The sequence below is a fragment of the Pteropus vampyrus genome, unplaced genomic scaffold, assembly GCF_000151845.1.
Source record: "Pteropus vampyrus isolate Shadow unplaced genomic scaffold, Pvam_2.0 Scaffold217, whole genome shotgun sequence".
Classification (NCBI taxonomy): Eukaryota; Metazoa; Chordata; class Mammalia; order Chiroptera; family Pteropodidae; genus Pteropus; species Pteropus vampyrus.
In genome coordinates, this window is record NW_011888998.1 from 3,521,088 (window position 1) to 3,540,864 (window position 19,777).

At 54.5% G+C, this 19,777-nt stretch overlaps 1 protein-coding gene across 6 annotated transcripts; it reads left to right on the forward strand.

Annotated features, from left to right (window-relative positions):
* Positions 1-1,789: 1,789 nt before the first annotated feature.
* IGSF9 (immunoglobulin superfamily member 9) lies at positions 1,790-19,621 on the forward strand. 6 transcript variants are annotated; one of them, XM_023538318.1, is made up of 21 exons: positions 1,790-2,216; positions 4,158-4,408; positions 4,612-4,800; positions 9,479-9,631; positions 10,400-10,554; positions 10,792-10,909; positions 12,335-12,476; positions 12,579-12,724; positions 12,826-12,968; positions 14,227-14,367; positions 14,811-14,927; positions 15,136-15,286; positions 15,456-15,567; positions 15,809-15,984; positions 16,243-16,493; positions 16,693-16,777; positions 16,871-17,050; positions 17,266-17,308; positions 17,633-18,493; positions 18,762-18,889; positions 19,091-19,621. In XM_023538318.1, the coding sequence occupies exons 2-21, from the start codon at positions 4,351-4,353 to the stop codon at positions 19,270-19,272; spliced, it is 3,531 nt and encodes a 1,176-aa protein (XP_023394086.1). In that variant the 5' UTR covers positions 1,790-2,216; positions 4,158-4,350; the 3' UTR covers positions 19,273-19,621. The 6 variants fall into 6 exon arrangements, with proteins under 6 accessions (XP_023394086.1, XP_023394087.1, XP_011371395.1 ...); XM_023538317.1 differs by having other exon boundaries at positions 1,792-2,216; positions 4,110-4,408; positions 15,456-15,579; XM_011373091.2 differs by having other exon boundaries at positions 1,792-2,216; positions 15,456-15,579.
* Positions 19,622-19,777: the final 156 nt, after the last annotated feature.

Below are 19,777 nucleotides of genomic sequence, written 5' to 3' on the forward strand. Positions count from 1 at the left end.
AAATGACAGTCTAGGAGAAATCATACTTGTCTTCTCATCAGGTGACAGGACCAGTGGTCATGGGCATGTAGTCAACAAAGTTGCTGGAATTGACAACCTTTTCTGACCTTCTTGTCAACAAGTTGAAAACATGTGGGCTGCCTGATACTTTGGTTAGGCAGAATTCTAGCTGGTTAGATGAACTTCCCCAGAGAGTAATGGCTATGGGTTGAGGACAACCAAGGAAAATTTTTAGTTTGAAGCCTCAGGGGCTTTTTTTTTTTTCTTTCACTTTTTATATATCACATGGTGAGGGAACAAATTATAGCACTAGGTTACTTTTCTTACCAACAAGCCAACAAGATACACCTGAATCACAGCAAAATGACCATAATAAAACTCACAAATAAGCTTCCAGAAAAAATGACTGTATCATACACTTTTAAATATTGAAAATCATTTAAATCCCAAATTTACAAAAATTTATTTTAATGTTCAAGTGAGATTAGCTTATCCTCAGGAAAACACTGGAGACAGCAGAAGTGAAACCTTTGGACCAGAAGTGTTTCCACGGTGAAGGAGGTAGCTCTTTTCCCGCTGGTTGGTGCAAAGAGATAAAAGATGCTTCAACCATCTTTCCTAGGCACTCTGCCTCGCCTTACTTTCATGTGTGTCCACTAACATGTTTTCATTGCAGTCTCATCGCTGTTAGTTCAGTTTGTTTCATTGTAGAGTATTGCTGAAAGCTGCCACTTTGGGAGAATCTGCTGGAGGGATGGTGGGAGAGACCATGACACTGCTCCTGCCTCCCCTTCTCCTCCTGTTCCCCCTCCACATTTCCATCTCAGGCACCCAGAAGTTTACACCAGGCAGAACTTTCCAGCAATTAGAGTTCTTAAAATTGGAATGGTGGTGGGTGGTGAACTTCCTGGCCCAGGATGTGGTCAGATGGGGCTGGCTGGTCACCTGCAGGAAGCAAGGACACTGGTGTGAACAGTGGTCTCTCCTGACGTTAAGGCCACGATTTCATGAATCAGATGCCTGGTGCAATCAGTTTGAGTCAAAGGAGTTCATACTGGGGTGATATCAATGCGCTTTCAGGGAAGGCTTCCTGAAGGAAAGCATAACTGCTTAAGCCTGGTGGTGAAGGTGACTAAGCTGCATCCATCTGTGAGGCAGCACCAAACTAAGGAAGAAGAAAGCTCAGAAGGGCAGAGGTGCAAGAAATCCTTGTGCCTGAGGTTGAAGTCTCCAAGGGGGTGGGTTACTGAAGTCGGGGCTGGGTCTGAATCAGGCTCTACCATGTCCTAGATGGAAAGGCTTGGACAAGTTACTTCACCTTGTTCGTTGCGCCTTGGTTTTCTCATTAATCACCTGGAGCCATACCTACTTCACAGGGTTTCTCTGTACGTCATATAAGAGTTACAAAGCATGGAGTCCAGGTTATGGCACCTGCAGGGGTTCAGTAAATGATAATTTATTTCATTCCTCTTCTTTCAACCACCAGTGTCAAGATGTTTCTCATTTCTCCCCTCTGGGCCTGTTTCTCTGGGAGGTTGGTGCTGGGTGCTGCGGCCGGTGCTGCGGCGGGAGCTGACTTGGCAACCTCAGCTGGGGCGCAGCCTTCCCCTCCGCATACTGCGGGAGGCGCCTGGGCAGGATGTGGGAGCTCGCCAGTGCAGACAGGTATTTCCAGTCTGGCCAGAGAAGAAATGGGCGGAGGTGGGGCTGGGGATTGGGGAGGAGATTAGAGGAGGCGCTGAGTGGATCCTCTAGGAGGAGGGCGGGGAGTTCTGCTCCCTGCCGAGTGCTCCTTCCCCACGCTCAGATTTCAACACTAGCTGCTGCCTCTGTGGGTTAGGGGAGGGGAGGGAGTCGAAGGGAGCGCACGCCAGAAGGAGGGCGTGCACGGAGCTAGCGCAGGGCTGGCTCCTGAGACCCCTGGAGCAAGGGCTCTGAACCGCTGGCCTTCCGGATTTTCCGCGCCTGGTCGCACCGCTCTCCACCAGGGGGCAACCTGCCCACGTGCCGCCGAATCCTGCTCCGCGGAAACTGCAAGTCCCAGGCCGCCCGGGGGTCGCGCCCGCCCCCTCGCCCTCTGCTGCTCCCATTGGCCACCGCAGGCGGGGATTGGCGGTCTCCAGGGCGACGGGAGGCGCTTGGGGCACCGAGGCGGGAGGCGGATCCGCCTCCTATTGTGTCGCTGGAGGAGTGGAACCGTGCGGCGTGCAGAGCAGGTAAGGGCGGGGGCGTACGGGGAGATGGAATGGGGGTGCCAGCGGGGGGATGGAGAACGGTGCGGAGGTCAGGAGGACAGGAGAAAGCGGGGGACTTTGGGAGAGAAGTGGAATTCTCTGGGGCGCAGAACTAAGGGAGTTCTGGGAAGTGAAGTGGAATTCTTGGCGGGTGGGGGGTTCTCCTGGAACTGGAGGAGTTCTGGAGGTAATACGTGTTTATAGGGGGTGCTGGTTCTTGGTGGATTCCAATAGCAAGGAGGAGTTCCAGGGGTCCAGAGAAGGTGAGGGAGAAAGGGATTTGGGGGTGGGGCACTAGAAATGTATTGTGGGCTGAGGTAGAATTCTAGGGAGGGAAATTCCAGGGAGGAGTGGATGGGAGAAGTGGATGCGTGGGTGGGTGGGGATTGTGGAGGAGACAGGAAGGGAGTTCCTTGAGGCGCAGAGGACCTGATGCAGTTCTGGTGCGCAAAATTGGAATTTGAGGGGGGCAGTGAGAAGTAGAGATAACTATAATGAGGGTACTGGGAGAATGAAGGGGTGCTGGGTGGGAGACCAGACAGGTGAGGACGTGCGGGGAGCAGAGGAGTTGGATGGATTTTAGGGAAAGCAGAAGCATTCTGGGGAGACCCAGAGCCAGGCGGAACTGGAGGATCCTATACACTTGGAAAAAGATTTGTTGGGGAAGTATGGGAGAGCTGACAAGGGGCAATGGGGAGCAAGGGCAATATTTATGAAGTTGTCAGGAGTTAGACACACAGGGCCATTAAATAGAGGCAGAAGTCGGTCTGAGAGACCTGGGGATGTTTTATAGCCAGTACCAAACTGTGAGGCCAAGAGTGGGGTGGAGGCCCAGAGCAGAGTCCACTCGGATTTGCCAGGCCTGAGGCAGCACCCCTACCCCACCCCCAGCCCAGTGTGCAGGCTCAAGGAGCTCTGGGGCTGGGCTGTCAAGGGTTCCTACCCTCCATTTGTACACCTGATAGACTCATGGCTTCTTTGGCTTTTCATGGACCATACCCCTAGGGTTGGGGAGGAGAGAGCAGGGAAACCCTAGGCTCAGAGAATATTGGAGGGGAGTGAGTGGGAAGAATTGGGCTGAGGCATTGAGTTAGGTGTCCTGTGGAGGGAGGCTGCCTTGAAGCATCACGAAGAGGAAGTGGCATCAGCCACCAGTCCCCGAATCTACCCAGACCTGGGCAGTGCTGCCTGGGCCCCCATACTAGCCAGTGGGGGAGCAGCTCCTCCTCTCCCAAGCACCTGACTAACTGCTAAAGCATCTTTGAGAGGCTGAGTGGAGAAGTAGGTACTGGTCCCCAGCTTCCAGGTTCATGGAGGCTAGGGGAACAGGGCAAGGAATTGTGTGGGGGTCCCCTGGGGACTTCTTTCTGGAGGTTGTAATCAAAGCTTTGCCCTTGACTGGCTCTCTACCCCCGAGCGAGACTGTCGGAGTCTCAGGGTCCTTATTTGTCACTCTGGGGATCGAGACGATAATACTAGTTCTGCCTTCTATCTGCTACCTCGTTATTAGTATCAGGACTAAGGAAAGAGAAGGAAGAGGAGTCTGAGCTGTGGGAGCTCTTCATCTTCCATACTTCTCTAAATATTTTTTCTGAGCGTATAGGAACCCTCAGTTCCCTCCTGCCTCAGTTTTCCAAGTATCTTAGTAACCTGAGTTTCCCCAGAATTCCCATGCTTCTCCTAAGATCTGGCCCCAGCATGTCTTCACCCATCTAGTCTCCACGCCAGCACTCCCTCATTCATCCAGTGTCCCTATCCCAACCCAAGCCTTATTCCCCAGGGGTGGGGTGTCGAGATTTCAAACTTATTGCTTCCTTTCCTTTCTCTTCCTTTGCTCTCTTCCTGGCCTTTCTCTAACCGTGAGGTTTCTCTTAGTTTCCGATGTTGGCCAACTCTGCATGTTGCCTTGCATTTGGCATTTAGATCTGGCGGAGCTCCAGAGAACAGCTTCATCAGGTGTTACGTGAGCCAAGCTCTAACTGTCCAGAAGAGTGGGAGCTGCAGCCTGTTACCTGATCAGAAGGATTAATTGGGCTTGCTGGGCTGCGGACTTCCCCAGGCCCCTCCACCTGGGCCCCTGTGGATAGCGGGGGCCGGGTGAGCAGGCAGCTGGGCTATGGTTTGGTGCCTTGGTCTGGCCATCCTCAGCCTGTTCATCGGCCAGGGGGCTGACGGTGAGCTGAACTCAAGAACTCCCATTTAGTCTTGGGGTGGGGGCAATTCCCAGGGGTTCTCTTTGAGCATGTTTGGGTTCTGGAGAAGTTGAGGGTTCCCTCAATTAGAGTCCTAGGGAGCCCCCTGGGCCACTGATGGGACCTCCACTCCCAGCCCTGACCTGGGCTCCTGCTGTCTATCCCTCATGCCACCCATCCTGCAGGTCGAAGGAAGCCTGAAGTGGTATCAGTGGTGGGCCGGGCTGGGGAGAGTGCAGTGCTGGGCTGTGACCTGCTGCCCCCGGCTGGCCGACCCCCGTTGCACGTCATTGAGTGGCTGCGTTTTGGGTTCCTGCTTCCCATCTTCATCCAGTTTGGCCTTTATTCTCCCCGAGTGGACCCTGACTACGTGGGTAAGACTTAGCTGCAGGTCAGAGGGATCACCAGCGAAGGTGGGCTGGGATGGGGTTGTCTCCTTAACTGCCCTGCCCTGACCTCACCTCCACCTTCACTGCTTCAACTCTGCTTAACAAGCGTGGCTGTGCTCCCGAGCTGCGTTTTAGAATTCCACGTGGACTGGAAATCCTGCAGCCCTGTTTCAAGTATCCAACCTACTTCTCTAATCGCTTTTCTAGATCTCATCACGAAGCTTCCCAGACTCCATTCTGATCTTCCTTGGTCTCCCCATGTGGCCCTGTCCTTGTCCCTGGCTCTGCAGTCAACTCCTTCCCTTGCCCTCCCCCTCTTCCACTGTCTTCAATGCTAGTTTGGGCATTCTAGGCCTTGGGCCTGGGCTGATGGGGCAGCAGGGTGGGTGGATCTACAACTCGTCTGCTTCTCCATTGGGGACTCAGCCTGATTCTGAGTACAGAAGAGCGTGTGCACAGAGAGGTGGGCTGGGGAGGGCCATGTTCCCAAGAGATCAGTGAATGGAAGGAGCTGGGCTGGGTTCCTTCTGTATGGTCTTAAAATAGTGTATAGGCCTTCCTGGGCCCCAGCTGGCTCCCTCAAAAGGCTCAGCTTTCTCCTAATCCTGGCTGGAGCCTTAAGCTGAGCTGTTTAGTGCAGGTCTCAGAGGGCAGTGTGTGGGAGGGCCAAAGGAGCCAAAGGATGGGTCCTTTAGGAGCGAAGGAGGGGAAGCCCAGGAACGACCACCTGGGAGGCCTTTGATGGCAGAAGGGGGGCTTTCTCTCTCCCCTTTTTAGTTTGAATCCTGGAGAAGCCCTGGGATTGGCTGAGGCAGGTGCAGCCGAAGGGAAGAGTTTATTTTCAAACCGGGGGCAGTTGTTGGCAGACAGCCTGGTGGGAGAGTATGTGTCTACACAAGCCCCACGAGACTTGATGAAAGAGAGCCCCAGTTAGGACTAAGTGGAGCAAATATGGCCATGCCCACCATTCCCCCTCTCCGCCTCCGCCTGCCTGCTGGGTGGGAGGGGTGAAGGCTGACTGGAAAGGCTGGGCAGATGCAGAAGATGTCTATGTAAGGACCAGGCAGGGGGCAGGGGAGGAGAGGAAGGAGAAGGGCTTTTCCTGGGATTCTACCAGTAAAGTGTGCAACTCCTCCCCTTCTCTTTGCCCCGCCTTGAGATCTGGTCAACAACTTTGCTACCTGAGGGATTTCTTTGTGTCTGCCAGGGCCATGGGCAATAACCTCTGGGGCTTTCTTCCTCCTCTTACCCTTTGTGCCCACCCTGCCCCCAGTCTGGAGCTCCTAGTTGGGCCAGGGCTAGTCTGCAGGGTCAGGGCCTTGGGGGAGCCCCCCACCCCACCCATTAACTCTTTACTGCCTCTCAGCCTTTGTATAGGGGGCTCTGAACTGCAGTTGCTAGGTAACGGGAGGTGGAGGTTGCTAAGGACAATGCTATCCTGTCATAAACCCTCTGGGCAAGTAAAGGATCAATGGCCTGGGAACTGTGTATGAAGCTGGTGCCTAGAATTGGGAGGAACCATGAAAGTGGCTGTTTGGAGCTTTAGGGACTGTACTGAAGGGAAAAGCCTCCAACCTTTGAGGATTCTAGAGTCCATCTGGCAGAGGAGACTAGATTTATAGTCAAGTATAAAAGCAGTAAAAAGCAGTATAAAGCCAGCTAGGACTAAATGCTAGGATTAAGTTAGCCACTGTGTGTGAAGTGCCAGCATGGAGCCTGCAGAGAGCTTGTATGGTGTAAAACATGACCAGGCGTCCAGAGGAAAGAGAGACATGCCTTATTCTGCTCCAGCTTTCCTGGGGTGGGTCTTAGACAACTCCTTCTAATCAATGGGTTTGGCTTTTGATCTTTGACTTTTGTGCTATATTTCTTGGGAGTTTCAAGATGCCCCATAGAGCAGAAAGGACATGAGTTTTCTCTCAGGACAGTTACCTCATTCTCCTTTAGAATGCCCCTGCTGCCTCTAGTCATCGCCCCTTACTGCTTTTTATCCTTCAAAACCCTCTGCATGGTCACAGCTTCCTGGAGGCCTTCTGTACTCTTGCTTCATGGTCTTTTGGAACCGTGAAGTTAGCACCATTTCTTGAACTGTGTGTGTGTATGTAAACTTGCACATGAACGCAAGTGTGGGTTCCCTGCCTTTGAGAGCTGGGATGCGCTGGGATACTTCTCCTGCTTCCTTTATAATCTCTGCATGCCAGAAGGTCTCTAGTCTATCAGGCTCTTTTCCCCTGTGGTTGGAGACTGAGTCTCCAGGAGATGGGCCCAGGACTCAGGAGGACTCAGGACTGCCTGCCTTGGCCATCTTCTTGTTCTTTTCATTAACTCTTTACTGCCTTCCAGTGTGGAAGGGACCTCTCAGCCTTCTGAGAGGGGACTCTGAACTGCAGTTGCTAGGCAGTGGAGGTGGATGTTGCTAAGGTCAGTGCTGTTCTGTTATAAAGGCAAGTCCATATCTCAGAAAAGTTAGGACGTGCAGTATGCCATACTGGATGTTTTGGTCAACACACATTTGGAACTGTTACCCACTGGTTACCAACACCCCCGAGTAAGAACATACTGAATGTGCTCAGTGCTGAGTACCTTGAACATAACGTGATCCTAACAGCAGTGTGCAATGGAAAGTATGTCCATCTGGAGACAGGAGGCCTGGCCTTGTCACTTACTAACCATGAGAGTTTTTGGAAAGAAGCTTAACATCAGTTCCTTTCTCTCTAATGGAATTCTTAAGAGGATTAAATACATTCACAGTGCCTAATATTGCATGGCCCGTATTCAACCTCAGCCTCCCTCCCCTCTTCTGCCTTCTTTGTAGAGCTCAAAGATCACTACAATGAAAAATTACACATAGTAGTTAAGGGAGGTTGCAGCTTGTGGTCTGCTCTGCGGGGTTCCATGGCTGAGCAGGCAGATTAAGGTCATTGAGGAATCCTGCTGCTGGGTGGAAGGGTATGAGTGTGTTAAATATTTACCTGCAAGGTCTCGGCTTATCTCCTAGGTGGGGATTTAAACACCTAGCCCTTTAATCAGTTCCACCCTTCCTAGAGAATCCACAGCCCTGAACCTCATTCTTGGGAGAAAAACATCCCTGCCTACTATCACAAAGCCAGCTTCCACTTGATCATTCTCTTCTTCCTGGATGGCATTAGATTGAGATTATAGTTCAGAAAGATCACCTTAGGTAGAATGGAAGCAGATTGGAGAGGATGAGTGCACTAACAACTTTAGAATTTCCAAGATTAGAAAGGACTAATTTGGAGCACAGTCTGCTTGGTTGGAGTGGCCTTTTAGTGCTATATTTGTTTTACATGACCCAAAGATTCAGAAGTGTCATTCAACCACATAAAAAGTTAAGATGGGGTGGGCCGCTGATGACTGTTGGGAGCTAGGCAGGAGGGAGAAAGCCCCTTAGTAGGCAGTGGGAGTACCACAGGTGAGAGATACCCAGGACTAAACTAAGGTGAAAATGGTAGAGAAGGAACAAATATTAGAAGGTAGAATTTGAAATATTTACTGAACAAATAGAGGGGGAAGTAATGGAGAAAGGAATAGGTGATGCCAGGTGTCTGGAAGGGTGACTTGGTGTATGCTGGTGCTATTCACTGATACAGGACGAAGAAAGGGAGATAGTGTGTTACTATCCACTATAGTGTGTAAAGGGGATAGGGGATAAGGCCAGGATTGAACACAAGTTGCCGATTTCAAATCTTGAGCTCATTCATTTGTTCAACAGCCTTTATTTTAGCACCTGCTGATGCCAGGCACCATGCTACCTGCCTGTCCTACATGATCTCCCCTCCACCCTACCCACATTTCCCTTCTCACTTTACAGAGGAGACTGCAGTTGAGAGAGGTTAATAACTTGCCCAGAGGACTGCACAGCAGAGCTGCTGTTCTCACTAGGTTGTACTGCTAGGGACCCATGAAGCCATTTGGGGTGCATGGCTGAGGTGCTGAGGGATCTGGGGGTACCCTCAGTCAGTCTGGTGGTATGGTGCAGACGTTGAGGGTGGGAGTGTAGTGTCTGCCTGTGCTGGGCTATGTGGCTTTGTGGAGCTTTGTGTGGTCAGCCAGCTGGGGCCTGGGTGCCCTGGGGCATGAAGGGATGAGGTGAGGAGGCTGCTGACCTTGCTGTCTGGCTGGGCTGGACTCTGGCCACCCTAAGGGGCTTAGGCCACCAATAATAGCCCTGAGGGATTACGGGCTTTGCTAGGCGAGGTATGAGCAGAGGTATGAGTCCCTGCTCGGGCCCCAAACGCTACTGAGGCTTCCTTCCGGGGACAGAGCCCATGGGACCCATACCTCCTCGCCCTGTGAAAAGCCCAGGGATGGGCAGGTCCTATAAGAACCCAGAGGAAACTAAGCATTGGCTCTTCAACCTGCTTCCCCCAACAGTCCTGGGAGCTGCAGCTCAGCGGAGGGTCTTCTACCTGCTTTGTCTAGACTGGGTCCCAGCTGCTGGAAGGCAGGAGTGATCAGAGGGGCTGAGGGAGGGATCCGCCCTCAATAACCCAACACCCTCTGTGCTTCTCTGGACGCCTCTCTATCAGGGTAACATGGAGAGACTGGGTCTGTTCTTGACCTCTGAGAATGACAAGTGTGACCAGAGGTTTGGGGCTCCTATGGGTCCATGAAGCATCCTGATTCTGGGCTCCTCCTCCAGGGCGAGTCAGGCTGCAGAAGGGGGCATCTCTTCAGATTGAAGGGCTCCGAGCAGAAGACCAGGGCTGGTACGAGTGCCGGGTGCTCCTGCTGGACCAGCACAGCCCCGAAGATGATTCTGCTAATGGCTCCTGGGTGCACCTCACAGTCAATTGTATGAAGCTGGGAGCAGGCAGTGGAGAAGGGGGGGTGCAGGATGATGGGACCTCTGGCTGGTGAGGGAGGGGAGGATGGCAGTTCCGATGCCCCACCCTTGCTGACGCCCTTGTTTGCTTGCTCATCGTTTGCATTTTTCCTCTCCTGCCCCCACTTCTGCTCTTTTCTTTCTTCAAATCTAAATCCAATTGACCTTCTAGGCTCTGTGTTAGGAACTTCCCTTCTCTTCTCTCCTGACCCCTTGGCCAGGAGAGAGTAACAGTAGTGGGTAAGGGGACTTTGGGCCTTGAGTGAAACAGATCAAATATATATAGCATTTTGTTTTTTCAAACATTTTTTAACCCTCATGAATCCTCTCTCAACCATGAAGAAGGAAGGAGGTCATAATTCCCATTTCCTAGATGGGCTAGGGCACTGGGAGACTAGGTCATGCCACTTATTAGAGGCTGAATAGAGTCTAGAGCCAGGCCTTTTGACTCCCAAAACAGTGCTCTTCCAGAGGTTTATCTAGCTCTCCTCCGGCTCTGAGCACCCAGCCTGTGCTCGGCCTGGGTTGCCAACTCTGCAGGCCAGTTGGGGGGTGGGCTGGTGCAATTCTCACTTGGCCCTGGGTGCAGCAGGCAGAGTGCCCCTGGGCTGGGGGTTCTGTGAAGTTGGGTGAGCTGGTGGGCGGAGGGCTGCAGCCCTGATCTGTCTCCCTGTCCTCAGACGCTGCTTTTTGGGCTGATAGTTACTCTGGCAGCTCCTGAAGCCCCTCTCTTCACAGCGCCCCCTCAATTCCTGGAGACACCTCCCCAGGTGCTGGAAGTTCAGGAACTGGAGCCCTTGACCTTGCGTTGTGTGGCCCGTGGTAGCCCTCAGCCTCATGTGACTTGGAAGCTCCAAGGACAGGACATTGGCCAGGGCCAGGGCCAGATGCAGGTAAGTCCTGGTGCTGGGCAGGGTGAGCCATATAGTGTGAGGGTCAGGAGCAGTCCTGGGAGCAGAGCTAAAGGGCGGCAAAGGCGGGTTGGGAGACAGGCCAGGGGCGGGGCTCTAACTTGGCTTCCTGAGCCTGTGGTGCTGCTTCCCTCTGCAGGCCATCCTCAGAAGTGCAGGGTCAGGCCTGCTGGTGGGATAGGTGACCCCTGGGGCCTTCCTCACGGATTCTTACTCTAGGTGCAGAACGGGACACTGTGGATCCAGCGGGTGGAGCGAAGCAGCTCTGGGATCTACACCTGCCAGGCCTCCAGCACTGAGGGCAGTGCTATCCACACGACCCAGCTGCTGGTGCTAGGTGCTCTTTGAGAGGGGGGAGGCTTGGAACCGGGACTCCTAGTGTGAGGACTGGCCTGTGGCTGGGGGTACACATAGCAGGAATTGGGAGGAGACTTGTGCCTGAGGGCAGGGGCTTTGGAGAGTGAGGAAGCCCCTAACAGGTGCCGGCTATTCCTCTGAAAACAGCATCTTAAATTTGAAAAGGGCCAATAACAGGTAGATATTTAGTGCTCAGCAGTGTGGTATAGTGGGAAGGGCATGGGTGCTACTGTTAGGCCATGAGCTCTGTGACCCGTTGACCCCCATTTTCCCCATCTATATAAAGAGGTTCATATCTACTTCTCAGGACTGTGGCAAGAATTTAATCAGATTTAGCTTAGCACAGGGATCAGGACATTGTAATTCCTGGCCAAGACCTTCCCTTTAGAAGAGAAGCTGAGAAATAGAAGACCTGACTCTGCCTTCATAGAGCTTCTCATCCACGTGGGGAAGTCAGCCCAGTTAGGAAGTGTGGTTCCCCGTGGTTCTGTGGGAAGGGCAGTGCTAGATAATGATTAAGAACAAAGTCTCTGGTGTTGGGAAGGCCTGACTGAATCTCACCTTCCCTGACGACCTTGGGCGAGTCACCTCACAACCTCTCTGCCTCTGCCTTCATTTCTTCATCTATGAAGTGGAGATGGCAATTCCTACCACAAAGGCTCCGATGTGGGTTAAGTGAGATGGTGCAGTGCAGTGCCTGGCAGAGCTCCTGGCCTGCCTATTACTGCCTACTCGTGTGGTAGGAGCCCAGAGCAGGGAGAGAGCAGTGCAGTGCTGGAAGTTAAAGCAGAGGCTCTGTGGCTCAGCTAGGCTCTCCGGAAGAGCATTCCAGGTTGGGGGTTCCAAGAGCAAAGGCCTGGAGACAAGAGTGAGCCTAGCATGGGACACAGTGAGCTGCCCGCACTGATCTGACAGAATTATTTGTAAGAGTTGGCATATGAAAATGGTTGTCCAGGCAGGGAGGGTTTGGATCACGAGGGCTGGGTCAAGAAGTTGGAGCTTCATGTGGCAGAAGACAGCAGCTGTTGTGGATTCTTGAGCAGAAGTGTTCTGTGGCCAAAGAATGAATGGCCACTCAATGCACGAATGGTCATCAGAGTGGCAGAGATGGGGGAGCCTGGGTTCAGGGATCAATGCAGCATCTGGGGATAAGGTAGTGGGTACCTGGAGTTGGGGAGGAGACAGAGGTGATGTAAGGTGTGACGTGAGAGATATAAAGGGTGAATGAGTGGAGAGTAAGAACTGATCTCTCTACTCAACACACACACACAAAGTGTTTCTAGGTAGGGGAAACTGGGCAAATGGGGTTCCAAAGAGGAGGTCCAGGGAGAATCGTAGAAGTGAATTCAGACTTCTGAGATGACCGTGGGCTGAGGCCCCTCCCTCCTATTGTCACTCCCAACAGGACCCCCAGTCATCGTGGTGTCCCCCAAGAACAGCACGGTCAATGCCTCCCGGGATGTTTCCTTGGCCTGCCAGGCTGAGGCGTACCCTGCTAATCTCACTTATAGCTGGTTCCAGGACAGCGTCAATGTCTTCCACATTAGGTGGGGCTCTGGAGTGTGGGTGTGGGGGACTGGTGGGAAGTCTTTGAGGAGCCCCTTGGCTGAGCAAGGCCTGGACCCCTCCCCACACATGCCATATTGCAGGCGCCTTCAGTCACGGGTGCGGATTTCGGTGGATGGGAGCCTGTGGTTGCAGGCTGCCCAGCCTGATGATGCGGGCTGCTATACCTGTGTGCCCAGCAACGGCCTCCTACACCCGCCTTCGGCCTCTGCCTACCTCACTGTGCTCTGTAAGCCTGACCCCAGCTCCCCTCACAGCCTGCTCCCCTCCCCTGGACCGGGCCAAGCTCCTCCTGCACTACCTGCACTACTTCCCACTGTTTTTTCCCAGACCCAGCCCAGGTGACAGCAATGCCTCCTGAGACACCCCTGCCCATAGGCATGCAAGGGGTGATCAGGTGCCCAGTTCGTGCCAACCCCCCACTGCTCTTTGTCATCTGGACCAAGGATGGGCAGGCCCTACAGCTGGACAAGGTACAGGCTTGGGGCAAGGGAAGGAATGTCTCAGCTTGGTTTTAGTCTAGTCAGGACAGCTGGGGCAGAGTTAGCTCAGTTTGATTCAATTCAGTAACTAGAACATAGACTTACTACTGGGTGCTGTGTGGGGTATTGCACGGGAAGCTTGAGCAAAGAGACATCCATGCAAAAGGAGAGCACAGCCTAGGAGGGGGAAGGACAGTAACAGACTCTCTGCTGGAAGGCTCGGGATGGTGAAAGCACCTTCCAATTAGGACTGGTCAAAGAGAGGTCAGCTATAGCTTCTGGGACTTTGGTGATGGGCTCAGAGTGTTTGTGTTTATGACATAATGAATTGTCTAGCTTGATGGGAGTACTGTGCAGATGTGAATGGTGCAGAGGAAGCTGGAAAGACAGGTTGGGGCTCAAAGGAAGAACTCCGAATGACAAGTAAATATTACCTCATTCTGAGGTGATTGGTATCTTTCGTTTGTTTGCAAAGACTATAAATTCCTTGTGGGCTAGTATTGCATGCTTTAATCCTAGTGTCCCCATGGTTCCTGCAGTAATAGTACTCCGTAAATTTTTGTTGAATGTTAGAAAAAAAGTCTAAAGGCATTTGGAGGCCCTGAAGTTGTTTGAACTATGGTGTGATAGTATCAGAGCTGTGAGCAGTTGAGTTTGTCAGATGGAATGGAATGGAGGAGGAGAGAGTGGACATAGGGAGAAGAGTTCAGGGGCTGTTGAAATGGTCCAGGTGAGAGGTTATGTAGTCCAAGTTAGGGAGGAGGATGTGAAGATGGATGGGCTTTCCAGAAGGTCAGAGCTGATGAGTGTGTAGGTGGGAGAGTGAGGAAGGGTAAGGAGTCAGATGTTACCGAGGACAGTGGGGCCTTTAACATAGAAATAGGGAAGTTAGGAAAAGAAACTGATTTGGGGTGGAAGATGCTGAATTTTGTCCTGGAGTGCTGGGAAGACAAATAGATATGGTCCCACCAGGCAGGGAGCCCACACACAGCTCAACCGCAAGGGGCGCTATTCACGCTGTATTCTCTGTGAGTGGTGCCTTCTGGAGTTATGCAGTCCTAGCCATCACACCCACTGGGAGTGGTCCCTTTTTGGGAAAGGGAGATGGAGGACTGGACTGCAGAGAGATCAGGCCTAGAGGTGGAGTTGTGGGCTTCTGTACCATCTTTTCCCTGGTATGGCTTCTCTCTGTCTTGGCCTGGCCTCTGCTGAGTTTCTTTCTCTTGTCATCATCTCCTTTTACCCCCAGTTCCCCGGCTGGTCCCAGGGCTCAGAAGGCTCACTGGTCATTGCCTTGGGGAATGAGGATGCTCTGGGAGAATACTCCTGCACCCCCTACAACAGTCTTGGCACTGCAGGGCCCTCCCCGGTGACCCGTGTGCTGCTCAAGGTGAGGCTCAGGGTGGGCCTGCAGCAGTGGGCCAGGTGGCTAAAGATGCGCCCATGTGGACACCAGGCTGGCAGAGCGGGGTGGGGAGGGGCTTCCAAGTCTGTGCGTCTCACAGTGCACAGCAGCAGCTGTCGGGCACCATCCCAGAGTTTTCTGCAGAGATAGTGAGAGATAGGTGGGACATCAGTCACACAGCACATCCCCAGAGTCTGATACCCTGCCTGACCCCATCTCACTAACCTTGACCCCGCCACCTCCCTTTCTGGAAGTGTTCTGTAGAGAGGCCTCCCACCCCCACAGTCTTTGTCCCACCAGGGAACCGATCTACGAAGCTAGAGAGATAGGGAGAGATGAGACGGAGATGTGGTGTGAGAGGGAGCCCCAGAGAGGGGACAGCAAGCAGTATGAGAGCGGCCCCTCCCAAAGCCATTTCTGGCCTGCAGGCCCCCCCAGCTTTTTTAGAACGGCCCCAGGAAGAGTATTTCCAGGAAGTAGGGCGGGAGCTCCTCATCCCCTGCTCTGCCCAAGGAGACCCTCCGCCTACTGTCTCTTGGGCCAAGGTAAGGCTCCTGAGCCCGCTCTGCCTGTCCTCTGCCCACTCTGCCCGCTCCTTTCTGTGCTCTTGGCCATTCGTTGAAGGAGGATGTTGAAATGGGAGGGTTGTCAGAAGCAGGGTGGGAAGGAAGCTGAAGTTGCCTGGAGAGATAAGTGGCACCCTTGGTGAGGGGTGGCTGCGTGTGTCCTCAGGGCTGACCAGTGGTTCTGTAGGTGGGCCGGGGGCTGAAGGGCCAGGCCCAGGTGGACAGCAACAGTAGCCTCATCCTGCGACCCTTGACCAAGGAGGCCCATGGGCGCTGGGAGTGTACCGCCAGCAATGCTGTGGCCCAAGTGGCCACCTCCACGAAGGTCTACGTGCTGGGTTAGTGGCTGCAGAGCCGGCTGGGGGCTGTAGGAAACCATGTGGGACAGGAGACGGGGAATCATTTCTGGAGGCCCAGTTGGGGATGGGAGGACCCCTGGGCTCCCCTTAGCTCTTTGCCTTTCCTCATGGCCCTAACCATTGTCCCTCCTTCTGTCCCTTCACCCAGGCACCAGCCCCCACATTGTCACCAATGTGTCTGTGGTGTCTGTTCCCGAGGGTGCCAATGTCTCCTGGGAGCCTGGCTTTGATGGTGGCTATCTGCAGAGATTCAGCATCTGGTATACCCCATTGTGCGTGACCTGCCCTTCCACCTCTCTCCTCCCCACCCTGCTTCTCTCCGGCCCTTTGCCCTTTCTCCTACCCCTCCATTTCAGCCCTGCTCCAACTCTGCTGCCTGATTTCCAGAGAATCTTAAGTGATCCTGGGTGGTTGAGGGGAGGAGAACGGTTAGCTCTCCAGACTCCAAGCTTCTTGTGCTTCCTAGTTCTTCAGGTGCCCCCATTTCCTCATGTCTTCCAGGGCAAAGGGTCCTGACCGAGCCCATCATGATTGGGTGTCCCTGGCGGTGCCTGTGGGGGCTGCTCACCTCCTTGTTCCAGGGCTGCAGCCCCACACCCAGTACCAGTTCAGCGTCCTAGCCCAGAACAAGCTGGGGAGTGGGCCCTTCAGTGAGATCGTCCTGTCTGCCCCTGAAGGTGAGAGACCTCTCACCCCAGAGCAACAGACAAGGATGGGGAAGGGCTGGCAGGGAAAGCCCGGATATGGGGGGACCTAGGTGGGAGAGGGCAGAGGTGATGGGCAGGTTGGACCCAGAGGGGTTTGTGGAGGATGATCCAGGCTTGTTTTTCGGGGCTCTGGGAGAATGGTTGGGCACCAGGGGTTGTGGAAGGCCAAGGGAGGTGGAGAAGGGCACTGGAAATCCTATTGCTACCATGCCTGTCTGTCCCAATCAGGGCTTCCTACCACACCAGCTGCCCCCAGGCTTCCCCTGACAGCAATGCCACCTCCGCTGTCCTCTCCCCGAGGTCTGGTGGCAGTGAGGACACCCCGGGGGATACTCCTGCACTGGGATCCCCCAGAACTGGTCCCTAAGAGACTGGATGGCTACATCCTGGAGGGCCGACAAGGCTCCCAGAATTGGGAGGTGCTGGACCGGACAGTGGCAGGCACGGAAATGCAGCTGCTGGTGCCGGGCCTCATTAAGGTTAGCATGGGAGGTGGGCACAGGGGTCCTTCTGCGGCTTTCCAGGCCCTCGCTCCATGCACCAAACCTGATCTTTTCACCCAGATTTGACCGTTTCCCTGGCTTCCCACTTTACCCTTAGTTCCCAGCTGTAGTGTGCATGGGGCTGGGGTGGTCGGTCAGGCCCAGCCCTGATCTTCCTTGACCCTTCCATCCCCAGGATGTTCTCTACGAGTTCCGCCTTGTGGCCTTGGCTGGTGGCTATGTCAGCGATCCCAGCAACACAGCCAATGTCTCCACTTCTGGTGAGAACCTGGCAGGAGGGCTGACACTAGGGCCTAGGGGCTCTAAGCCTACTGACTCTGGACACCCATCCTCCCTTGTGGCCCCTTTCGCAGGCCTGGAGGTCTACCCATCACGCACCCAGCTGCCAGGTCTCTTGCCACAGCCTGTGCTGGCTGGCGTGCTGGGTGGGCTCTGCTTCCTTGGGGTGGCTGTCCTTGTGAGCATTCTGGCTGCTTGTATCACCAACCGGCGCAGGGCTGCCCGCCGCCGCCGCCGCAAGCACCTCCACCAAGGTAGGGCTGACCCCCAGCAGTACCTCCTACCTGGAGGAAAGCCCTCCCTTCTTCTGAGCCAGGGGCCCTCCCTTACTTGGTCCTGCACTCAGCCTTGCCTACACTAGTCCCAGCCAAATGGAGCTGGGTACCTGCTGTTGGGTGAGGGTCTGTGCCTGTGGCCCTGGAAGGCCCTGGGTTTGCCTGTGTCACCTCTTGTTCTCCTGCCCTTACAGATCCACCTCTTCTCTTCTCTCCGCCCCGGTTGTCAGCTCTACTGTAAGTCCCTCCACCTCCTGGGCTTCCTTCTGCCTTCCCACAGTACACCCCATTATTTGCTTCCTTTTCTGCACCTCAGAGTGGGAGGTGCGGGAGGTTTGGGAGGTGGGACAGAAGTGAGAGAGAGGTAAGGATGGACATGCAGAGCCTCAGCCTGGGGTAGTCCAGCATTGCCTGTGCCTCCCTTTGCCTCTCCATGTGGGTTTTTTTTGTTTGCTCTCCTAGCTCTGCTCTGTTGTATACCAAACCTATCCAGGCCTGACGCTGGTTCCTGGGAGGGGGACTGGCCCCAACCACAGACCCTGATCTCTTTTCCTTCCACAGTTCTGCCCCAGGCTCAGGCAGTCCTGACAGTGTGGCCAAGCTGAAGCTCCAGGCTTCCCCAGTCCCCAGCGTGCGCCAGAGTCTGCTCTGTGGGGACCCCCCGGGATCCCCAGGCTCCCCTCTGGATCCTCTACCTAGCCGGGGGCCCTTGCCCCTAGAGCCCATTTGCCGGGGACCAGATGGGCGCTTTGTGATGGGACCCAACATGGCGACCCCCCAAGAAAAGTCAGGCCCTGAGTGGGCCGAACCTCAGACCCTAGCCTGGCATCAGGCCAGGTCCTATGACTGCAGCAGCAGCAGCCCCAGTGGGCAGCCCCAGCCCCTTTGCATTTCAGACATCAGCCCTGTGGGGCCCCCTCCTGCAGCCCCAGCCAGTCCCCTGCCACATCCAGGACCGCTGCTCCAGTACCTGAGCCTGCCCTTCTTCCGAGAGATGAATGTGGATGGGGACTGGCCCCCTTTTGAGGAGCCCCGTCCTGCTCCACTCCCAGATTACGTGGACACCCAGCCTTGCCCCACTTCATCTCTCCTTCATTCTCTGGACTCTTCCCCTGGATCTCCCAGGGCAGTGCTTCCTGGGGCCATGGTCAGGGCTGGGGCTGCCCCAGAGCCTCCGTATACAGCACTGGCTGACTGGACGCTGAGGGAGCGGCTGCTGCCAAGCATTCTCCCTGCTGCCCCTCGGGGCAGCCTCACCAGCCAGAGCAGTGGGCGGGGCAGTGCCTCATTCTTGCGGCCCCCCTCCACGGCCCCCTCTGCAGGAGGCAGCTACCTCAGCCCTGCTCCAGGAGATACCAGCAGCTGGGCCAGTGGCCCTGAGAGATGGCCCCGAAGGGAGCATGTGGTGACAGTCAGCAAGAGGTGAGGGCAGTCCTTGGCTATCCCTGCCCTGCCCCCAGTGCTGCCCTGTGTCTTAGATTTTCTTTTCACCCCTCTCTTAATACCCTCTGCCTTCTCTGCTTCACTCCCACCCTGGGACTAAAGGACCTTGTTCTTTAGAAGCTTTGGCTGAGGTCCAGGAATCCTTAGAGAAAACCTGTGGCCCTACCTGAATTTGGAGAGCCTTAGTTCAGGCTTTTCTGGCCACTCTCTTCCTCTACCCACCCCATGCGTTTGTCCCTTTTAACAGGAGAAACACATCTGTGGATGAAAACTATGAATGGGACTCAGAATTCCCTGGGGACATGGAATTGCTGGAGACTTTGCACCTGGGCTTGGCTGGCCCTCGATCCCGACTTGAAGCTGAGCCAGAGCTAGGTGTGTGAGCCCTCCACACCTGGCCTCGCTGTCCCACGTTCCCTCACAGCCCGATGACCCAGTTTGTTCCCTGTCATCCTTGCACTCCAAGCTCTCTCCTCTTGCTCCCTTGCCTCATCTGCACTGCAGGCCCTGGGGCGCTTCATGGTGCCAGTGAACCGCAGGACTTTGTTCTCACATTGTTCTGCCCTCATCTTGCAGGTGAAAAGACTCCAGAGGAGGGCTGCCTCCTGAGCACTGCTCACGCTCCTGGCCCTGAGGCCCGCTGTGCTGCCCTTCGGGAGGAATTCCTGGCCTTCCGCCGCCGCCGAGATGCCACTAGAGCCCGGCTACCAGCCTGTCGACAGCCAGTACCCCATCCTGAACAGGCCACTCTGCTGTGAACTTTGTAATGTGAGGCAGGGCGAGGGTGAAAGCACACAAACCCTGCAAAGGAGGCTCCAACAAGACCTAGCTCTGGCCTGGGAAACTGCCCCTGCCCCTTTCGGCCCAGGCACAGACCCTGGTGGTGGGCTTGGGTAGGCATGGTGTGGGATGTCTGTGCTGAGCCCCTAGAGTCTGGGGACTGGAACAGGGATCCTAGGTCTGCTGGTGTATGAGAGAGAGAGAGTGTGTGTGTGTGTGTGTGTGTGTGTGTGTGTGTGTGTGTGGTGGTGGCGGCGGCGGTGGTGGTGGTGGTGGTGGTGGTGTGGGTGAGGTTTTTTTACAGGTGAATAAAGTCTGGCAAATGTTTCTGTGTCATCTGGCTTTGAATCTCTGAGGGAGGTGGGAAAATTCTGAACCCTTAAAAATGAGGGGCCTCTTCCTGAATGAATAGAGGTACATTCAACATCCATTCAAAAAGCATTTATTGTCTATTGAAATGAGCTACTAAAGACCAGACATTGA